This window comes from Carlito syrichta, unplaced genomic scaffold (genome assembly GCF_000164805.1).
Source record: "Carlito syrichta isolate Samal-C Ts95f unplaced genomic scaffold, Tarsius_syrichta-2.0.1 Scaffold311939, whole genome shotgun sequence".
Taxonomy (NCBI): Eukaryota; Metazoa; Chordata; class Mammalia; order Primates; family Tarsiidae; genus Carlito; species Carlito syrichta.
In genome coordinates, this window is record NW_007256035.1 from 299,493 (window position 1) to 320,935 (window position 21,443).

General features: G+C 35.2%; 1 protein-coding gene and 1 pseudogene across 6 annotated transcripts in view; both read left to right on the top strand.

Annotated features, from left to right (window-relative positions):
- The window catches only part of CDC42BPA (CDC42 binding protein kinase alpha), a 338,092-nt gene that overhangs the window by 238,948 nt on the left and 77,701 nt on the right, over positions 1 to 21,443 (top strand). For all 6 annotated transcript variants that reach the window (XM_021718207.1, XM_008069336.2, XM_008069337.2 and 3 more), the window contains 4 exons: positions 9,327 to 9,451; positions 18,405 to 18,510; positions 18,918 to 19,066; positions 20,715 to 20,806. In XM_021718207.1, coding sequence (XP_021573882.1) covers positions 9,327 to 9,451; positions 18,405 to 18,510; positions 18,918 to 19,066; positions 20,715 to 20,806 — 472 coding nt within the window. The remainder of the gene's footprint in view (positions 1 to 9,326; positions 9,452 to 18,404; positions 18,511 to 18,917; positions 19,067 to 20,714; positions 20,807 to 21,443) is intronic.
- On the top strand, positions 12,454 to 12,898 carry LOC103271837 (annotated as a pseudogene).

The window sequence follows — 21,443 nt, forward strand, 5'->3', positions numbered from 1 at the left end:
TTTCTCTTGCTAAGGATTGTTTTGACTATTCATGGTCATTTATGCTTCCATATTAATTTCTGTATTGTCATTTCCAGGTCTGGGAAGAATGATGTTGGTAACTTAATGGGTATTGCATTGAATCTGTGATTGCCTTTGGTAGGATGAATATCTTAAAAATGTTGATTCTCCCTATCCATGAGCATGATATATTTTTCTATTTGTTTGTGTCTTCTTGGATTTCTTTGAGCAGTGTTTTGTAATTCTCATTGAAAAAGTCTTTCACTTCTCTGGTTAGGAAGATGCCGAGGTATTTCTTTTTTTGTGTGGCTATTGTGAATGGGATTGTGCTTCTTATTTGGGTCTCTGCTGCTTGTGGTTGGTATATAGGAATGCAACTGACTTTTGCACGTTTATTTTGTACCCTGAGACTTTGCCAAAGTCCTTTATCAGTGCTAGCAGGTTTTTGACAGATTCTCTTGGATTTTCAAGGTATAGGATCATATCATCAGCAAGGAGGGGTAACTTGACTTCCTCTTTTCCTATTTGGATACCCCTAATTTGCTTCTCTTATCTAATTACCTGGGCTAGGACTTCCAACGCAATATTGAACAAGAGGGGTGAGAGGGCAGCCTTGTTTTGTTCCAGTTTTCAGGGGAAATGTTTCAAGTTTCTGTTCATTTAGCAATATGTTAGCTGTGGGTTTGTCATAAATGGCACTTACAATTTTGAGGTATGTTCCTTCTATACCTAGGTGTTTGAGGGTTTTAAATCAAGAAGGAAATGCTGGATTTTATCAAAAGCTTTTTCTGCATCTAATGAGATAATCATGTGGTTCTTGTTTTTATATCTGTTGATGTATTTAATTATATTTATGGTCTTGCGAATTTTGAACCAGCCCTGCACCCTGGGGATGAAGCCTGCTTGGTCATGGTGGATGATTTTTGAGATGTATTTTTGGATCTGATTTGCTAGAATTGTGTTGAGGATTTTTGCAGCTATGTTCATAAGGGATATTGGCCTGTAGTTCTCTTTCTTTGTTGCATCTTTACCTGGTTTGGGTATCAGGGTGATGTTAGCTTCATAAAATATTTTGGGGAGAATTCCATCTTTCTCAATTACCTGGAATACTTTCAATAGGATTGGTATCAGCTCTTCCTTGTACGTTTTGTAGAATTCTGCTGGAAAGCCATCCGGTCCAGGGCTTTTTTTTTTTGGTAGGTAGTTTTCGTATGACAGAGTCAATTTCCTGGGTTGTTATTGGTCTATTTAGTGTCTCAATGTCTTCTTGTTTCAACTTGGGTAGGTTGTGTGATGTCAGAAAGTCTTCCATTTCATCTAGGTTATCAAGTTTGTTTCCATATAGGTGTACACAGTAATCTCTGTTAATCTCTTGTATTTCTTTAGGGTCAGTTGTGATTTGATCCTTTGTATTTCTGATTGTGTTTATTTGGGGTTTTTCTCTCTTTTTCTTGGTCAGTCTGGCTAGGAGCCCATCAATCTTGTTAATTCTTTCAAAGAATCAGCTTTTTTTGTTGTTGATGTTTTTTATGATATTTTTGACTTCTATGTCCTGTATTTGGGCTCTTATTTTTGTGATTTGGATTCTTCTGCTAAAGTTGGAGGTTTGGTGGTCTAGGAATAACATTTAAATAGTGTTCTCAATTAATTTTGTGATCTAATACATCCATGAGGAGGAGACCAACTTAGGCTTAGTATATACAGTGAAGCCTCCTTGATGAGGAATGAAGGAGAGTTGACTTTAAAAAAAAAAAATTTCTTTTTTTTTTTTTGCTAAGTTGAAAGATATATAGGTTATGCATAGCACTTTGAGAGCAACTTCATATGATAGGTTAATTTTAATGACCAGTGATTACAGGGAACTATTCCTGGAGAAACAGAGTAATCTGGGATCTCTGTTTCTCTTTGAACCTCTGCTCTATTTCTGATTCTTTTGTTCAAGTTTTGCTTTTCTTTCTTCTTAGTTCTCAGTCTATTCCACTGTATGTCTTCACTGTTTCTTTCCATTTGTCATTTTAAGTTTGATTTGATTGGGTATTTTCCCCCAAGAAATATAACCACTGAAGGCATTTGCCATTGCTACCTAACTGTTCCATCAGGGCAGTTGAACTGCCTTTCTTCTCAATAGAATTGCAAATATAGAAGTCAAAGAATAATTATTAGACTAATTTTTAAAGTTATATATTATAGCTTGTTATATTTTTAAGTTCCAAAAATAAAAATTTAAAAAGAATTTTTTAAAAAGATACTTTCAGAAGTCTTGTAAGCTCTACTTTTTATTAAAAGGTAACTTATTGCAAATAAACTTAGCCATTTATGCCAGGGAATGAAATTAATTGATTTATAATAATAAAATATGTAACTTGTACCTTGTTTTTAAAATATTATTTTATAAAAGAGCATCACCACTATAAGTTAGATGTGTTAATGTACAAATAGTAAAACCTTCTCATTTTCAAACATGCAAGATGAGCTTATGTAGAATTTACTATGTGCAAGTCCTCTTCTGAATTACTTCAAATAACTCTCTAAGGTATACCCTTTTATTCTTGCCATTCTATAGATGAAACTAAGGCAAAGAAGGATTAAGCTACTTTCCCAATCACAGATCTAGGAAGTGAGATTTGAACATAGGTGATCTGGCTTCAGAGTCTATGCTTTTTTTTTTTTTTTGGTAATAATGCAAAGGTCAAATGTTTTCTAAATAAATTATACTATATTAAGCAATCTACGACTATTTGTAGCTGCTATAATAAGGCAGTGCAAAATCTGCATTTTTCTTCTCCTCTTGTAAATCTCCAGCTAAAACCCCAACCACAAATTAGTTGGTAGGGCTGCCACAAATAATGGTAATCAAAAAAGAATATATTATAGGAATTAGTAAAGACAAGATTCTGCATGTGTAATTTTCTAAAACAGCTAGGAGACTTCTGGCTATGCTAACATAAAGTGATTGATTAATCTTTCCCTCCCCGCCAAAAAAAAGTTAAAAGATAAACAGTTGTCAAAAATAACCATTTCAGAGGTGTTGGAACTAATCAGAGGAAGACAACAACTAGAACATTACAAAGATAAATTAAGAAATCTGAACAATTGGAGGATATACTATGTTAGTTGATTGGAAGACTCAATATTGTTAGGATAGCAATTCTCCCCAAATTGATCTATAAGTTCTGAGATATCTCCATCAAAATTCTGGTAGGCTTTTTTTGGGAATTGATGAAGTTACCCTTAAATTTATATAGTATACAAAAGACCTAGAATAGTCCAGATATTTTGAGTTGAAGAATTTACACTATATTATTTTAATGCTTGCGATAAAAATACAGTAATCAAAAAAATGTATTGGCATAATGAAACAGAATGAGTCCAAACATAAGCCCTCGCATTTATGGTCAACTGCTTTTCAACAAAAGTGCTAAGGCAATTCAATAGGACAAGTATAATCTTTTCTCATGGTGCTAAAACAATTGGATATACATGTGAAAAAAAAAAAGAACTTAGATCCTTTCCACATACATTATAAAAAAATAAACTGAAATATAAGAGGTAAGCATAAGAGAAAATCTTTATGATTTGGGGTTTAAAATTTCATAGATAATGACATTAAAAGCATAACTCATGAGAGAAAAATAATGATCAACTGGACCTTATAAAAATTTGTAAACAACACTAAGAAAATGAAAAGATATGCACACACGGGGGGAAATATTTCCAATATTTTTCCGATAAAAGATTTTTTTTCTTTTTTTTTTGAGTTGGAGTATCACTCTGTCACCCAGACTGGAGTGCAGTTAACCACTCCCGGCCACTACAGCCTCGACCTGCTGGGCTCCGGCAATTCTTCTGCCTCTGCCTTCCAAGTAGCTGGAACTACAGGCGCGCGCTACCATGCCTGGCTGATTTTTGATTTACTGTAGAGATGAGGTCTTGCCAAGTTGCCCAGGTGGGTCTCGAACCTGCGGGCTCAGGCAATCCACTCACCTCAGCCTCCCAAAGCGCTGGGATAACAGGCTGAGCCACCAAGCCTGGCTCGATAAAAGTTTCGTATTCGTAATGTATAAAAGACTCTTAAAACTCAATAATAAGAAATACAAACAACCCAATTATTTAGTGAGTAAAATAATTGAATAGATATTTCATGAAAGATGATACATGAATAAAAATAAGCACATGAAAAGATGTCTGTCAGAAAAATACAACTTAAAACCACAGTGAAATATTGCTGTGTACACTCAAGGATGGCTATGATCAATAAGAATGACCATATCAACTATTGATAAGAATATGGAAGAACTAGAACTTATATAGTGCTCATGGAAGTATAAAATGGTATAAACACTGTAGAAAGTAGTTTCAGAAATTCTCAAAAAAGTTAAGCATACATTCACCATACAACCTGGCAGTTCTAGATTTTTTAACTCAAAAGAATTGAAAACATAGTCCCTATAAAAGAATTGTGTGTGAATTTTCATAGCAGCATTATATTCATAATAGTAAACAACTGGAATCAATACAAATATTGATAAGCAAAGAATACTAAATCCATATAATAGAATTCTACTAAGCATTAAAAAAGGAGTAAACTTATGATTCATGCAACATTTGAGATGTATCCTCAATAATGTTAAAAAAAACATTGAATTTTATATTTACAGTGGGTGAATTTTATGTTATGTAAATTCTACCTCAGTAAAACTAAAAACCAAATAGTTAGTAAACTATGCTTTCAGAGGTGAGTGGCACACCCTGGGGTACACAACTTAAATCCTTTGTCTGCAATAGAAAAAACAAGCTGTGAGCTAGCAGTGATAGTTTTCTGGACCCCATTTTCTTCTGAGAAGACCAAGGAGGTTAGAGGTAGGATTAAATGGGAAACTACAAAAAACTGTATATGCTAAAACAGTTTGTTTGGGTTTTTTTGCCAGAGGGGAAGTAATGAAACTTTACATTGTGATTTGTGCCAAACTTTTATCTTTGCACCGAAGTACAGGTTAAAAATGCACACTGATAAAACCTCATTAGGGTCATTAGGAGAATTCTTGATAACTTAGAATTGGGAGTTGGCAAACTATGCCCTGTGACCAAATCTAGCTCACAGACTGTTTTTGTATGACTCATATACTAAAAAATGATCTTTACATTTTTTTTTTAAATTGTGGAGATGAGGTCTTGCCAAGTTGCCTGGATGGGTCTCGAACCTGTAGGCTCAGGCAATACACTCGTCTCGGCCTCCCAAAGTGCTGGGATTACAGGCTGAGCCACCGAACCCGGCCAATCTTCACATTTTTAAATGGCTATTTTTAAAAAGAAGAACAAGTGGTAGATATTATATGTGGCCCACAAAGGTGAAAATATTTACTGTCTGGCTCTTTGCTGGAAATGTTTGCAGACCCTTGAACTAGAACATGATTTTGGTCTTTATTAGTTATGGTTATCCAGAGAAAGAGAACCAGTAGGGATGTGGTGGGAGAAACAGATAATAAGGAATTGACTCAAGTGATTATGGAGCCTGACAAGTCCCAAATCTGCTTGGTAAACTGTATATCCAGGAGAGATGATAGTGTGGTTCCAGTATCAGTTCCAAATGCCTGAGAGTGAGGAGAGTCTGGTGTAGTTTCAGTCTGAAAGCTGGTAGTCTCAAGATTCGGGAAGAGCTGATATTTCCCATTCAGTCTGAAGGGGGGAGAAATTGATTTCATAGATCTAAAGCAATTATATAGAAGGAGTTCCCTCTTACTCATCGGGCAGTCAGGCTTTCTGTTATTCTCTTCAGGTCAGGCAGTTTATTGCATGGGGCCACAACACATTAGGAAGGGCAATCTACTTAATTCAGTCTGCCAATTCAAGTGATAATCTCATCCAGAGATACTCTTAGAAACATACCTAGATCATGTTTGACCAGATGTCTGAGCATCCTGTGGCCTAGTCAAGTTGATGTATAAAATTAACAATTACATGCTCCCTCACTCCCAAAAAGCTTCCTTCTGTAAATAACTCTTCTGGGAAAAATTCGCCTCCATGAATGTTGAGTTTTCAAAAAGGAACTAACACAAAAACACCAAAAAGATAAAAAGGAACAATAATAACTAATAGTAAATAAAGACTATTTGTCAGGGGGAAAAAATGTAGCTATGAAATAGATTTAAATAGTGTGTGAATATTTTTCATGAATTTAAAAAAACCTAAAGCAAGAATTTTGTTGCTGCTATGACAGATTAGCTTACATTATACCTACCACCTCACCAAGAAGAGCTATAAAACTGGATTTTAGAAACAATATTTTAGGCCAGACACAGTAGGTCATACCTGTACTTCATTATGTTGGGAGACCTAGGCAGGAGGATCACTTAGGCCTAGGGATTTGAGACCAGCCCAGGATGTCAAGCCTGTAGTGAGCCGTAATTGTGCTACTGCACTCCTGGGCAACAGAATAAGACTCTGTAAATAATAAATAAATAAATAAATAGGAATACTTCTTACAGTATTGGTCAGGTGATAACAAAGCAACCAATATTTTGCAGCCTGGGCAACAGAGTAAGACCCTGCAAGTAAATTAAATAAATGAAAACCTAAAAAATACTTATTACTATAGGAATACTTCTTACAGTATTCACCTTTAGGAAGACATTCAGGTGACAACAAGGCAGTCAAGACTTTGCTAACCAAGTTCCTGTAGGGAAAAGTAGTGCAGAGAAATGAGCCCAACATTCAGTGTGACTTTTCCTTTTAAAGCATTTGCCAACATGAAAGCAATAGCTGAGAATCTGAAAAGTTGAGCACAGTATTCCACAGTCTTACAAGACTGAAAAGAGAAATTTTGAATGTCATTGTCTATCTATTTTGTCTTTCAAGTTGCAGAATCCTTAGTAAATAAGTCAGGCTTTCAGTTGGACCCATTAAAAGGCTACATTTTAGGAGTAAGGATGAATCAGAATCAGATGAGCCCTCTCAATGACTGAAACCCAGCCCTAGGACTGAAATCTCTTTGCTTACCCAGGGTAAAAGTAAATACTCACTGGAGGAAGATACTATTCAGAACCTCGACTTACCTTAAAAATATTGTTACACAATGTGTGGTATGCAGGGAAAATTGCCAGGCATATCAGCAAACACAACAAAATCACTGAAAACCAAGAGGAAAAAAAAAAGCAAAAAAAAAAAGAAAGGGAAGCCATGCAGTTAGTACTTCAGACCCACAAGAGTTCCCAGTATGGAACTTGAGTAAATGGACTTTAACTGTTATGTACAAGAAAGTAGAAGGCATGATAAAGAATTTTAGCAGACAACTGGACTCTATACAAAAGAGTCAAATAGAATTTCTAGAAGTGAAGGATAAAATAACCAAGGTATTTAATAGCAAGTTTTAGCAACAGAGAGGAGAAAGCCAAAGAAAGGACTGCATATGTTAAGAAGAAGGAGGAAGAGTAGGAGGTGGAGACGACTAAATTATGGTCAGCAATTAAAAGAAATAGAAAATACAAAAAGAGGATATAAAACATAGGGGACATGATGAAAAGCTCTAATATTGAAATACCTAAGTGTCTCAAAAGGAGAGAAGAGAGACATTGAGGCAGAGGTAATATCTGAAGAGTTAATGAGCCATAATTTTCCCAAACCTATGAGAACCATTTAGCCACAAATTAAGTAAATACACAAACCCTAAAGTGATCATTAGGATTCAGACCCTACTTAGACAAACCCTAGAAAAACTGCCAAAAACCAACAACCTATATAAAATTCTAAAAGCAACCAGAGAAAAAAAACACATTATATTCAAAGGAGTGAAAGTAAGACTGAAAACTGACTTCCCAACAGAAAAAAACATAGAATTCAGAAGAAAAAGTAGTAGCTTTAAAGTGCCTAAGTAAAACAACGTCAACTTAGAACATTATATACAGCCAAAATATCTTTCAGAAAATGAAGGCAAAAGTTTAGAATGTAGAAAACTCTTCAGGGCAACCTACACTTTCTTCAACAAGTAAATTACAAGACAAAACTGCTAAAGGGGAACCTCTAAATAAAATAGTCTGAAAAATATATCAAATAATTGAGCTGTGTTTACTTATTGGTGTCATGCTTCCATTTAGCTAATTTAAGTTTTTTGACATGTTGAAATAACTGGAAATTTGAACAATTACCTATGTGATGATATGAGGAAGCTTGTTAAATTTATTTAAGTATGTTAATATTGTGGTTTTATTTATTTTTATTTTTTTATTTTTTGAGTTGGAGTCTTACTCCGTTGCCCAGGCTGGAGTGCAGTGGCGTGCTCACACCACAGCGTTGACCTGCAGGGCTCAGGCAACCTTCCACCTCAGCCTTTCAAGTAGCCGAAACTACAGGAGCACACTGCCATACATGGCTAATTTTTTGATTCATTGTAGAGTTGAGGTCTTGCCAAGTTGTCCAGGCTGGTCTCGATCCTGTGGGCTCAGGCAGTCCTCTTGCTTTGGCCTCCCAAAGTGTTGAGATTATAGGCTTGAGCCACCACGCCCAGCCATTATTGTGATTCTGTTTTAAAAGAGAGGACCTTATTTTTTAGATACACAGAAATATGTATGGATAAAATTGTATGATCTGGTATTTATTTCAGAATAATATAGGAGTAAGGAATAAGAGAACAGGAGTACAAATGAAACAAGACTGGCATAAGAGTGATCATTGTTGAAGCTGGGTGGTAGGCTCATGGGAATTTGCTCACATTGTTCATTTTTGTATATTTGTTTTGAAATTATAAACTTTGGCTTAAAAAAAAGATGACGTAAAGACATTTTCAGTCGGGCTCGGTGGCTCAGCCTGTAATCCCACACCTTTGGGAGGCTGAGGTGAGTGAATTGCCTGAGATTGCGGGTTCAAGACCCACCTGAGCAACTTGGTGAGACCTCATCTCTACAATAAATCAAAAATTAGCCGGGTGTGGTAGCACGCGCCTGTAGTTCCAGCTACTTGGAAGGCTGAGGCGGAAGGATTGCCGGCACCCAGCAGGCGAGGCTGCGGTGGCTGGGAGTGGCCACTGCACTCCAGTCTGGGTGACACAGTGAGACTCCAACTCAAAAAAAAGAAAAAGAAAAGACATTTTCAGATTTAAAAAAAAGAGATATTATCAGCAGAAGTGGACAGTTCTTCAGGCAAGTAGACAAATCTGATAAGGAAAAAGCTAAGGTAGCAAGAGAATTCCAAATTCAATGACCAGAAGGATGTATGATAATAAAAAGACACGCACTTTTGAGTAGAAGAGAGTGAGATATCAAATTTAACAACAGCTGTGTGAATATTTTGATCCTTGTTCTAAAAGTCATATATGTCTTAAAACTACCTTTCAGCTTACCACCTTATATGAGAATTTAAGTATGCACAACCAGCAGTTAGAAGAAGAGGTAAAAGATCTGGCAGACAAGAAAGAATCAGTTGCACATTGGGAAGCCCAAATCACAGAAATAATTCAGTGGTGAGTGAACTTTTAAATGTGATTTTGTTGATGATTTATGGGCATATGACCAAGTTGGTGTGAATTCCAAAAGGCTACTAACATTTTTTTTTAATCTTGTTTGTCGGTTGTGAAAAATAAGGTATTCTGAAAAGCACAGTTTTATTATTGATCTGTTATTTGCATTCTACTGTGTTTTCTGTTATGTTCTTTTGTTCCCTAACTCCAACAATTGTTCCATACCAGATTTTACACAGCTTCATTGAAATCTGGTAATACTTTCTGAAAAAAGAAAATGTTATCTTCTCCCAAGTCAAAAATGGTCTTTAAAGAACTGATGAAACTCATCTACTAGCTTTAGATGTTTCTTTCTTAGATGAAAACTGCTATATTTGTGATTATTTCAAGCAACAAAAAGCCTGTAAAAAATTTAGAAGCTAAAGATACTATACTATCACCTTCTCTCATGGTTATAACATATTAATTCACACATAGCACTTTAAAAACCTTAAATGGTTATTGTTTCATTTTATCAACTGCTTCTAAAGCTTTTGGGATTTAATTTGAAATAGTCATCCTAGTAACCTTCATATTAATTCATTAATTAAATTACCATTCTGATGCTCATAAAAAAATACATGGCAAAGTAGAATCCAGCAAATACTTTACTTCCCAGCAAAAACAGGGAGCTTAACTTTTTTATATTTACACTTCTACCCTTTTTGGCATATGATAGATGTTTTTTTCTACCCTTTGTGGCAAATATTGTATTTAAATAAGTATAGGTTGAACATCTCTAATCCAAAAATCTGAAATGCTTCAAAATCTGAAACTTTCTGAGTGCTGACTTGACAACACAAGTGGATGTCACCAGACCTGACTTCATGTTATGAGTAACCATCACAACACAGTCAAAACCTTGTTTCATGCACAAAATTATTAAAACTATTATATAAAATTACCTTTAGTCTATGTGTATAAGATGTATATGAAACTTAGAAGAGGCTGGGCTTCATGGCTCAGCCTGTAATCTTAGCACTTTGGGAGTCCAAGGCCAGTGGATTACCTGAGCCCGCAGATTCGAGACCAGCCTGGGCAACTTGGTGAGACCTTGTCTTTACAATAAATCACAAAAACTAGCCGGACGTGGTGGCATGCATCTGTAGTGTCAGCTACTTGGAAGGCAACAGTGGGAGGATCATCTAAGCCCAGCAGATCAACGCTGGGGTGGATGTGAGTGTGCCACTGTACTCCATTCTGGATGATGGAGTAAGACTCCAACTCAAAAAAAAAGGGGGGAGAACATAAAAGAATTTTGTGTTTTGACTTGAATCCCATCCCCAAGATAATCTTGTTATGTATATGTAAATATTCCAAAATAAAAAATTAAAATCAGGATCCAAGCTTTTCAGATAAGGGATACTCAGCCTGTAGCTTCCTATGCTCATATTTTGGCTCAAGTATTTTTCCATTTTCCTTAGTTATAGCAGATTAGTAACCTCTTAAATAAAAGCAAATGTGAATAAACAATGTATTTTGAAGTAATTTTACTTAAATGACTCAAGTATTTTGATATTGCCTTAACTGCAAAGATCTTATACTTATGAGTGTGACTATTCATTGTACATAAAGTGAAGTGCCCAGATGTGGAAATTTGATTGTGTTCCAAACAGTACAATTATTGGTTCATTAATGTTTAATTTACATTTATGTCATCAAGTCTACATTTCTGAAATGAAATTATTTCAACCTGTAGCTAAGTTTATAATATCAAAATTATTACTTACTATTTACAGCTTCTGTGTTATCAAATTGGTAATCGGGGAGCTGAAAATGACTTAAGAAGACAAAGCTGTATGGCCAAAGCCTGTGATCCTAGACCACTGATCTTTTCAAGTGTCTAGCATAATGGGTTCAGCTGGAATGGGTTCTAATAAAGGAAGAAGCTTTAAATGTGGGCTCTGTAGAAGGAGTTAATAGGGTAAAGATGAAAGTTTTTATATGATGTCACAGAGCACTCACTGTACACTTCTCACTTTCAAGTTGAAATATGAAGAAAATCAGAACAACAAGAAAGTTGTTTTGCATAAAAGTTGTTATTATCCACACCTTTTATTTATAAGTAGATTAATGTATCAGATACAAATGAGCAAATACCTAATAGGCAAAACACAAAATATATAATCCATGTTCTCTGAGTTCTCACCTACTTGAAAGTTAATTGTCTGAGATATAATATCCAAGTTTATAAAGGGCAGAAGGCTTAGGCTATTTTCATCTTGTGAGTTTGGTTTACAGTTTGAGCATCCCTAGATATACTTGGGACCAGAAGTGCTTTGGATTTTGGATGTTTTTGGATTTTTAAATGTTTACATTATACTTATTGTTCAATATAGCAGAGAGAGAATTAATTACCTTAGATGAGGTGCTCACTAAAAGTGGGGGTTAATCAGTTGAACTATATATTTTTTTTAAGACACTGAGTTTAGTAAAGGGTCCTACACCTAGTTTGATCAAAGTTAGAGAATTTATTTAAAAGAAAGTAGTAATTAATAAAATTACCACAACGTTGTCATGAATACTGGGTAAGAATTTCAACTTGACTTATTTATAAGGCAATATAAATTGCAAGGGATAATGGTGTTAATTAAAATGATATATTAGGAAGATAACTCTTAACAGTAATGTTCAGGATGAAATAGAAGATGGAATGTTTGGGGAAAAGTGAACAAATGTGGGAGAAATTATGAAAGAAAACTATATAGGACTTAATAACTATAAAAGAAGGTCAAGGAATGAGGAGAAATAAGTATTTCTGAATTCTGAATTGGAGAGATTAAGAAAGTGATGGCATCATTGAAATAGCCAAGTCAAGAGTGGTAACCACCTTGGGAAAGATGGCACAATCAGTTTTAGCTGTTCTTTTTTCATTAGTGAGACTGAGCTGATCCAGAGATATCTTAGTGGGGATTTCTGATATGCTTTTGAAAAACTGGCATAGCTCTTTCATCTCAACCGTCAGCATGCCATCCAGACTGAGGAAGACCTGAAACTTTGGGCCCACGTGAGCCACGGCCATGGCCATATTGGCAAGCAACGAAAGCACCCAGGAGGCTGTGGTAATATGATTAGCATGCATTCCCACAGAATCAACTTCGACAAATATCACCCAGGTTACTTTGGGAAAGTTGGTATGAGGCATTATTACTTAAAGAGGAACCAGAGCTTCTGCCCAAATGTCAACCTTGATAAAATGTGGACTTTGGTCAATGAGCAGACACGAGTGAATGCTGCTAAAAACAAACTGGAGCTGCTCCCATCATTGTTGTGGTGCGATTGGGCTACTACAAAGTTCTGGGAAAGGGAAAGCTCCCAAAGCAGCCTGTAATTGTGAAGGCCAAATTCTTCAACAGAAGAACTGCAGAGAAGATTAAGGATGTTGGGGGAGCCTGTGTCCTGGTGGCTTGAAGCCACACGGAGGGAGGTTCATTAAATGCTAATGAATGCTTGAAGAAAAAAAGAAAGAAAAGCTGGCATAAAGGTTAGGATTAGAAATATGAAGTTTGGGAATTAAATTTCTGGTGAATAAGACCAATTAAGTTGTTGAAATCTTTTTAAGCAGAAAAGAAAGAAGCATAATAGTGAGGGTTACATAACAAAAGCTAAATGAAACAGTCATGTAGGAGAACCAGGAGAATGTTTTGATAATCATGTAATCAGGAAAGGGTCCCAATAATGACACCTTTATTTCTCTTTCTCTTTATTTAAATCTACTCACATTATGTGAGACAGTCCTCATTCAGTAATCTTCATTTATGTGTAATAATAGCACATATTGATTAAAACACAGTATGTTCCAGTCGTTAGGCTAAAAATTCACATGTATCCTCATTTAGCTATTACCCTAGTATGAAGTATATATTATTGTCCCCATTGTATAGGTGAGATAACACAGCTGGTAAGCAGCAGAGCTAGGATTTGAAGCTGGGTCTGTCTTAGCGGTCCCCAACCTTTCTGGCATCAAGAATAGGTTTCATGGAAGACAGTTTTTCCGTGGACTAGGGTGGGGGATGGTTTGGGGATGATCCTAGTGTGTTACATTTATTGTGCTCTTTATTTCTATTCTTTTTCTTTTTTTGAGTTGGAGTCTCACTCTGTCGCCCAGACTGGAGTGCAGTGGCCGCTCCCAGCCACCGCAGCCTCGACCTGCTGGGCTCCGGCGATCCTTCCGCCTCAGCCTTCCAAGTAGCCGGAATTACAGGCATGCGCTACCGCGCCTGGCTGATTTTTTGATTTATTGTAGAGATGAGGTCTCGCTGCCCAGGCGGGTCTTATTTCTATTCTGATTACATTGTAATATATAATGAAATAATTATACAACTCTTCATAATTCAGAATCAGTGGGCACCCTGAACTTGTTTTCCTGTAACTAGACGGCCCCACCTGAGGGTGATAGGAGACAGTGACACCCTGAAGTGTGTTGCTTATGTCCAGTCTACTCCATAACCTCGTTTTGGTTACTGTTACTGCAGAAAACCCTGCTCAAAAAGATAGAATGTTGGAAATGGAAACAGGCTTTTCAGTGCTGATCTCACAGGAGGCATAGTTTAGGCAGTAATACAACTCACCTTCTGCTGTGTTGCTCAGTTCCAGTACTGGTCCATGGCCCAGGAGTTGGGGACCCTGGTCTATCTGACTCAAGAATCCAAGTTCCCAATTACTCTACTGTATATGTCCTATCTCCCCAACTTTTCAAGAACTTTATCTTTCATGTCTTCCGTCTTCCTAATATGCTGAATGTAATAGTATTAATACTTATTAATGGATTAATTATTTGAGATAACTTGAAAGGAAAGGATTAAATATACCAAGAGAACAAGATAGATTTTAGTTGACTGCCTTTTAAGGTTGGCGAGTTATTTGAACAAAGTAGCTTCAGCAAAATAGCTGAGGCAAAAATTAGACTTCAGGGAGTTTATAGGAGTGAGTGAAGAGTTAAATACTAGAACATTTAGGTATAAGTAGTATAGCAATGAAAAAGATAGGGAGAAATAAGATGTTGGGAATGGGAGAGTGAGGACAGGGAACTTTTGGAGAATAAAAAAGGTTTGTACATATTTAAAGCAACCAATATAAATAGTGAAATTGAAAACATAAGGTAGGGACGATCTGTGTGTAGTAATGATACTATGGGATTAAGATTACATTTGAATGATTTAGCCAAATAAAAGATGAGACCTACTTCTAAAACTGTTTTAACAAGTTAAGAGAATGAGTATGACTAAACTTAATCAAGAAACAAGAGGTAAGAGGTAGTGTTGAGGCTAGGGAAAGTAAGAATTTTAAAGATCAGGATCAGAAATAGACAAATAGCAATGATAATTAAAATTCATTGTTATTTAAGTCCTAGAGCCCAATGAAAGTTAAATGGCATGAATTTACTCTAGCTAACTAGGTCCCCCCCCCCCCACCAGTTGTTCTCTGTAGCCAAGAAAAAGAGACGTAGGTTTCACCAAAAGTTCGGAGTTAGTAGAAGAATGCAGTTGTAAAGGAATACGAATATGTTCAACATATAAATCAAAAAAAAATTAGAAAAAAGATGATTATTATATAAAATTTCATACAGCTTACAAGTAATTTATACAAATTGATTTCTAAAGTTAGTAAAAAACATTGAACTTCACTGGTTCCTGGAAATGTGCGTGGACCAAGATCTCTGAACTGTAGTAGATACTAAACCAACACTAGTTGAGACCTATTAGCCTGGACACTTAAATGATAATATAGCTTTCTTTATTGTTACTGTATAAATACCTTTCTTTGTACTCTAAAAAAGAATCTCCATCCCCATTTATTCTTTATACTATAGATCAGATGATTAAATGAAAAGATTGCAGTCATTTGTGTCATTCAGACTTCAAAGAATTTTAGGACACAGCCCTCCTACTACATGAACTTTCTTAAAATAATTTCTAAAACCACTCTTTAAAAGGCAGTAAAAATATGTGCATGTACATAGAGCCTAAAAATGTGTAACTTTTGTCACTAGAGTGGGCAACTTCTTACAGTGGTTTCATTAGATCTGTTTTTAGATTCCGTTGCTTGTACTCCAAAAACAACTTCCTATCTACTAGAAGAGAGCACCAAGCCCTTTATAGAGGGCTTCTTTAAGCTGTATATGAATTTGACTCCTCAGGAGTTTAAATTCTTTATTTTTATTTTTATTTTAAATATGTGGGGTACAATTCATGGTTAGGTATACCAACATTGATTATGCAGTTATCCTTGTTAATGGTCAGTCCCTTTCTCGTAGTATTACGATAGTTGTTCAAGGTCCACTTATAAGTGAGAACATGTGATACTCGCTCAGTTCTTTGTTTCTGATATATCACTCAGTATCATAACCTCTAAGTCCATCCAAGTTGCTGTGAAGTTCATAATTTTGTCCTTCTTTATGGCTCCCTTTTCACAGCTTTCTCGCCACGTTTTTTTTTATCCAGCCCTCCTTCCATGGGCAGCATGATTGGTTCCATGTTTTTGCTGTTGTGAATAATGCTGCAATAAATATGTGTGTACAGGTATCTTTTTCATAGAGTGATTTGAGTTCCTCCAGGTATATTCCCAGTAGGAGGATTGCGGGGTTTATGAGAGGTCGATTTTTAGATCTTTTAGGAATTGCCACACAGTTTTTCACAGAGGCTGTACTACTTTACACTTCCAACAACAGTGTGGAAGTGTTCCCTTTTCCCCACATCCTCTCAGGATCTGTTGTTTTTTGAGTTATTGATAATGGCCATCCTGACTGAAGTTGGGTGGTATCTCAGTGTGGTTTTAATTTGCATTTCTTTGATGACTAGTGAGGCTGAGCATTTTTTCATGTATCTGTTGGCAACTCATATGTCTTCTTTTGAGAAGTGTCTGTACATATCTTTTGCCCACTTTGTAATGGGACTGTTTGTGTTTTTCTTTTTGGCACATTTGAGTTCCTTGTAGATAGCAGATGTTAGGCCTTTGTCAGATACACAGTTGGCAAATATATTGTCCCAGTCTGTGGCCTGTCTCCCCGTTCTCTCAGTGGTTTCTTTGGCTTTTCAGAAGCCTTGTCAGTTTGATAAGGTCCCACTTGTCTGTCTTATTCCTTATGACCTGGGCACTTGGGGTTTTGATTAGGAATTGGTTGCCAATTCCAATTTCCATAAGGGTATCTCCTGCATTTTCTAAAGTTTTTGTTGTTTGAGGTTTTATGTTTATGTCTTTGATCCATTTAGAGTTGATTTGTGTGTATGGAGATGGGCGGGGGGGGGTCTTGTTTGAATCTTCTGCGTGTGGCCGGCATGTTTTCCCAGCACTATTTGCTGAATAGGTTCTCCTCTCATCAGTGGTTGAGGTGGAAGCTTTGTCAAAGATGAGTTGGTTGAGAAATTGGTGTTTTGCTTCTGGAATCTCTATCCTGTTCCATTGTTCTGTATGCCTGTTCTTGTACCAATACCAGACTGTTTTGATTGTTGTAGCTTATAAAGCTTAAAGTCTGGGAGTGTGATAACTCCTGCTTTTTTTTTTTTTTTTTTGCTGAGGATTGTTTTGGCTCTTTGTGGTCATTTATGTCAGGAGTTTAAATTCTAAAAAATGCTAATGCAATGCTCAAGATTTAAATATCACTGCTGTGTGCATAACAGATACATATTGATTTACGTGAGATATATTTTCGTCATACTTTCAGTGACCTGGATTTTATCTGTGAAGACAAGTAGCCTGCACAAAGACAAATTGTCTACCCAAAAGTGTATTATAATACACTTCTGAGCATTACAAATTTCAACTCAATTTTTTTCTCTGTACAATATAGCTTTCTATATACCAATGGTTTTCATTCCTCCTGAGAATAGGACTTTCCTTTGTAGTTTTATATGTGTTAGTCTCCCCTCATTTCCCACCTTCCCCTCCTGTTTTGGAGGAAATGTAACAAATGCAAACTTTTTCTTGAGAAATTCTAGATTGTGGAATTTGTTTTGTTGTGTATAATTTGAAAACGTTCAAAAAACATAATAGCGTCATCAGCTAGATAGCCTTAAGAAAGTAAGTAGAAACTAGAGTGTAGTAAACTTTAATCTTTTCTCTGTTATTATATTTATCATTTTAGAAAACAAAAGAGCTTAATTATAATACAAACCTGATTTTTGCAGAATATCCTACTTTACACAAAACTTTCTGAACTTAGTATATTTCAGTTTTAAAAACGGTATGTTGTATTTTTATAAAATAAAATGGCAGAATCCAATTAGTAAGAAGTTGCAGTTGTCTTTAGAAAACCTCACACATGTGTGCATGTGTGTTAAATGTTAGATTTATTTTATTTTATTTATTTATTTTTAAAATCAGGGTCTCACTCTGTTGCCCAAGCTAGAGTGCAGTGGCATGATCAGAGTTCACTGCATCCTTGACCTCCTGTGCTCAGGTGATCCTTCCACCTCAGTCTCACAAGTAGTTGGAACTACAGACATGTGCCACCATGCCTGACTTTTTTTTCTTTCTTTCTTGTAACTTTTTTTTGTAGAGGCAACTTCTTACTATGTTGCCTAGGCTGATCTCCAGGGCTCAAGCAATCCTCTTGCCTTGGCCTCCCAAAGTGCTAGGATTATAGGCATGAGCCACCACACCTGACCTGAATGTTAAATTTAGAGAGAGTTGTTTCTGTGATTCAAGGGTAAAGTTTTACTAATTTATCAGATATGAGTAACTGGACTTTTGTCAACATCACCAGTTGTAATTTGTACATAACTGAACAGTATCATAAACCACTTTCAGCTATTGACAGGTAGTTGTACTATGATAGACTTTTTAAAAATTATTTAAGAATATCTTTAAATTCCTATCACTTATTTATGAATCTTTAAAGTAAAATATATCACAGTGAAGTATTTCTGTTTGTTTTACTTTTGTACTTTATCTCTATCTTTTTATGTGTATATTCTAGGGTCAGTGATGAAAAGGATGCACGAGGGTATCTTCAGGCCTTAGCTTCTAAAATGACTGAAGAATTGGAAGCATTAAGAAATTCCAGCTTGGGTACACGAGCAACCGTAAGCTCTAGCATTCTGCATGGAGGTTTATCATATTAGAAAAAAGAAGGTTGAAAAAACACTACGGTCAATCTGATTACTTATATCACTTTGTCTAGACTTCAGCCTACTGTAAAGTTTTTCATGAGAAATCAGTTAGTGCAAGTCTTTTCCAGTTTAGAAAAACATAATGCATAGCTGTTTTTAAGTATAATTATCAGAAATAACTATCCAGGAAAGAATTCACTTATATTTAAGTATTTATAATTATTTCTGAATGGAAAATAATATATTTTCACAAGTAATGTTACTTTTCTGTTTTTAGAGAAAGATAGTGCTAACAGTAGCTTCCAAATTTCACTTAGATTAGTAAATTTGTTGCAAATAAAATAGGAGGGAGCTAAAAACACAACCATATTATTTCATAGGATATGCCATGGAAAATGCGTCGTTTTGCAAAACTGGATATGTCAGCTAGACTGGAGTTGCAGTCTGCTTTGGATGCAGAAATAAGAGCCAAACAGGCCATCCAAGAAGAGCTGAATAAAGTTAAAGCATCTAACATCATAACAGAATGGTAAGAATTCTGTTACTAGAATAATTTCTAAGTTTGTCAGAATTATTTGGAAATAAGTTACATGCTTAATTTCCTTCCTGTTGCTTTGTTTTTTAAAGTGATGACCAAAATAAGTTATGAAGATCTGAAAATAAATAGATGCTTTCAAGCCTTGTGGTAATGATGGGATTTTAATATACTGTTGTTTTCCTCTAGCTTGTCATAAACTAGAATTAGTAGTAGTATTATTCCATTATTTAATTTTCCACTTATTTATAAAATTTAGTTGGCTCTCAAATTTTATTCTTTTGGATATAAAACTCTTATATTTAGAAATATAATATTTGCATTGAAAAGAAATATATGGTGAGAACAAAATATAATCATCTAAAAAGTATGGCCTCTACCATAGATCTTTTACAGGTGAAAGTTCTGTTGATGGTAAATTTCATAATGGTGTGAAATTTTTAAAATTATAATTATTGTTCTCATGGTCCTTTATGTATTAAAAACAGTATATCCCAGTTTCTGAGGCAGTTAGCTAAGGAACACATTACCTCAATTCTTGTCACAACAGTAGAGCAGATTATACTCTGAATATATAAATAATAAAAAAAGTGACAATCAGACTGAACATAAACATGGTTCAAAATTAAGTCAGTACAGGTGATATTGATAATTTCATTTGTTATGTCAACTTTCTATACTGATATATATATAGAAAGTTGACATAACAAATGAAATTATCAATATCACCTGTACTGACTTAATTGTTCAATAGAAAGTTGGCATAACAAATGAAATTATCAATATAAGAATACATTGGGTGCTTAGAAAACCAAAGGTTCCAAAAGTTTGAAAAAAAATGTGGGCCCATAAATGCCATTTTTAATGGTGTGAAGCTTTAGTTCTTAAACTGCAGTTTTTAATATTTTGAATCAAATCAAAGACCAGATACATGGTACACCTGTTGGATTATAAATTTTTGATTTATAGATGTTTTGTTATAAGTGATACAGACATAAGTTAAGTATGCTTTGTTTACATGTGCTTATGTGACATTGAGAGGGGGGAAAGAATCTCTTTCTGGAGAATATAAATTGATCCCAGCATAGAGAGCTACCGAATATCATTCTCTGTGTTGTAATTTGAAATAACTGATCTTGTCTATTTATGCCCAAGAATTTTGAGTTTATATATTTGTTCATAAATTAGGACTATGAGTCAAACTGAAAAAGTATAAACTTAAGTATATGCTTCACTTTTATGGTTGCCTATGAGGAAATTCTACAGTTAACCTTTGGTTTTGTAACATTTTAAAATGTAATAACTTAGCTCAGAGCCAGCAAGCTTTTTCTATAAAAGGTCAGATAGTAAATATTTTAGGCTTTGAGAGAGATTATAAACTCCATCACAACCACTCATTCTGCTGTGATAGTGCAAAAGCAGCCATAGTCGATACTTAAATGTGTTCTAATAAATGTGTTCTAATAAAACCGTATTTACATATAAATAGGTGGCAATCTGTATTTGTCCTTCCTGCTGTAGTTCATAGTCCCCAAATTTGCATGACTGATGTTTAAACCAAGTAAGTTTAGCTACATACAAGATGACTTACTAGCCAATAGTAAAAATTGATGACATTTTTCTGTTTTTCTCCTTATTAAAGTAAACTGAAAGATTCAGAGAAGAAGAACTTGGAACTACTGTCAGAAATTGAACAACTGATAAAGGACACTGAAGAGCTTAGATCTGAAAAGGGTATGGAAATGTGTGTTTGCATTGGTCAGGACTTACTGTTCTGAATACATTAATACTTAAGAATCAGCTTGTTGTGTGGGTAGTAGAAGTGTTCACACAAGCAATTCTGGCACTCATTTATGAGTACCTGTGTATATGATGCATACACGTACACATTTCAGCTGAGTCATTTTGTTTTACTAAATATACATTGTTTAAAGATTTCATAGTAACAAAAAAGGTCACTTTGCTGTAAATTTGACTTTTTTTTTTACTGCCATGGACCACTTCATGAATAACATTTTTATGATTGAAGAAAACTAATTTCTTATTTCACAACATACTTTTACTATATTCTCAAATGTTATATATGAGGTAATCACTCCAACAACAGCAACATGTGATATCTTTCAGAACTTGGTAAGGGTACTTAAACAAGTAGTAGCACTTTGTATGTGTCTAGAATGTACAAAATCTTGGGGATTCACTCCAGGTAGTTGAGGAAACTGTATGAAATAACTACAAATTAATCTAATTCAGCACTAATAGAGCAGTTCATAAGGAAGAATTATTTTGGCATTCTGGTGTCTTCTTCCAGTTTGATACTTAAATTGCTTACCCTATGGGATTTCCCAAGATTTATTACCATTTCCTTTAA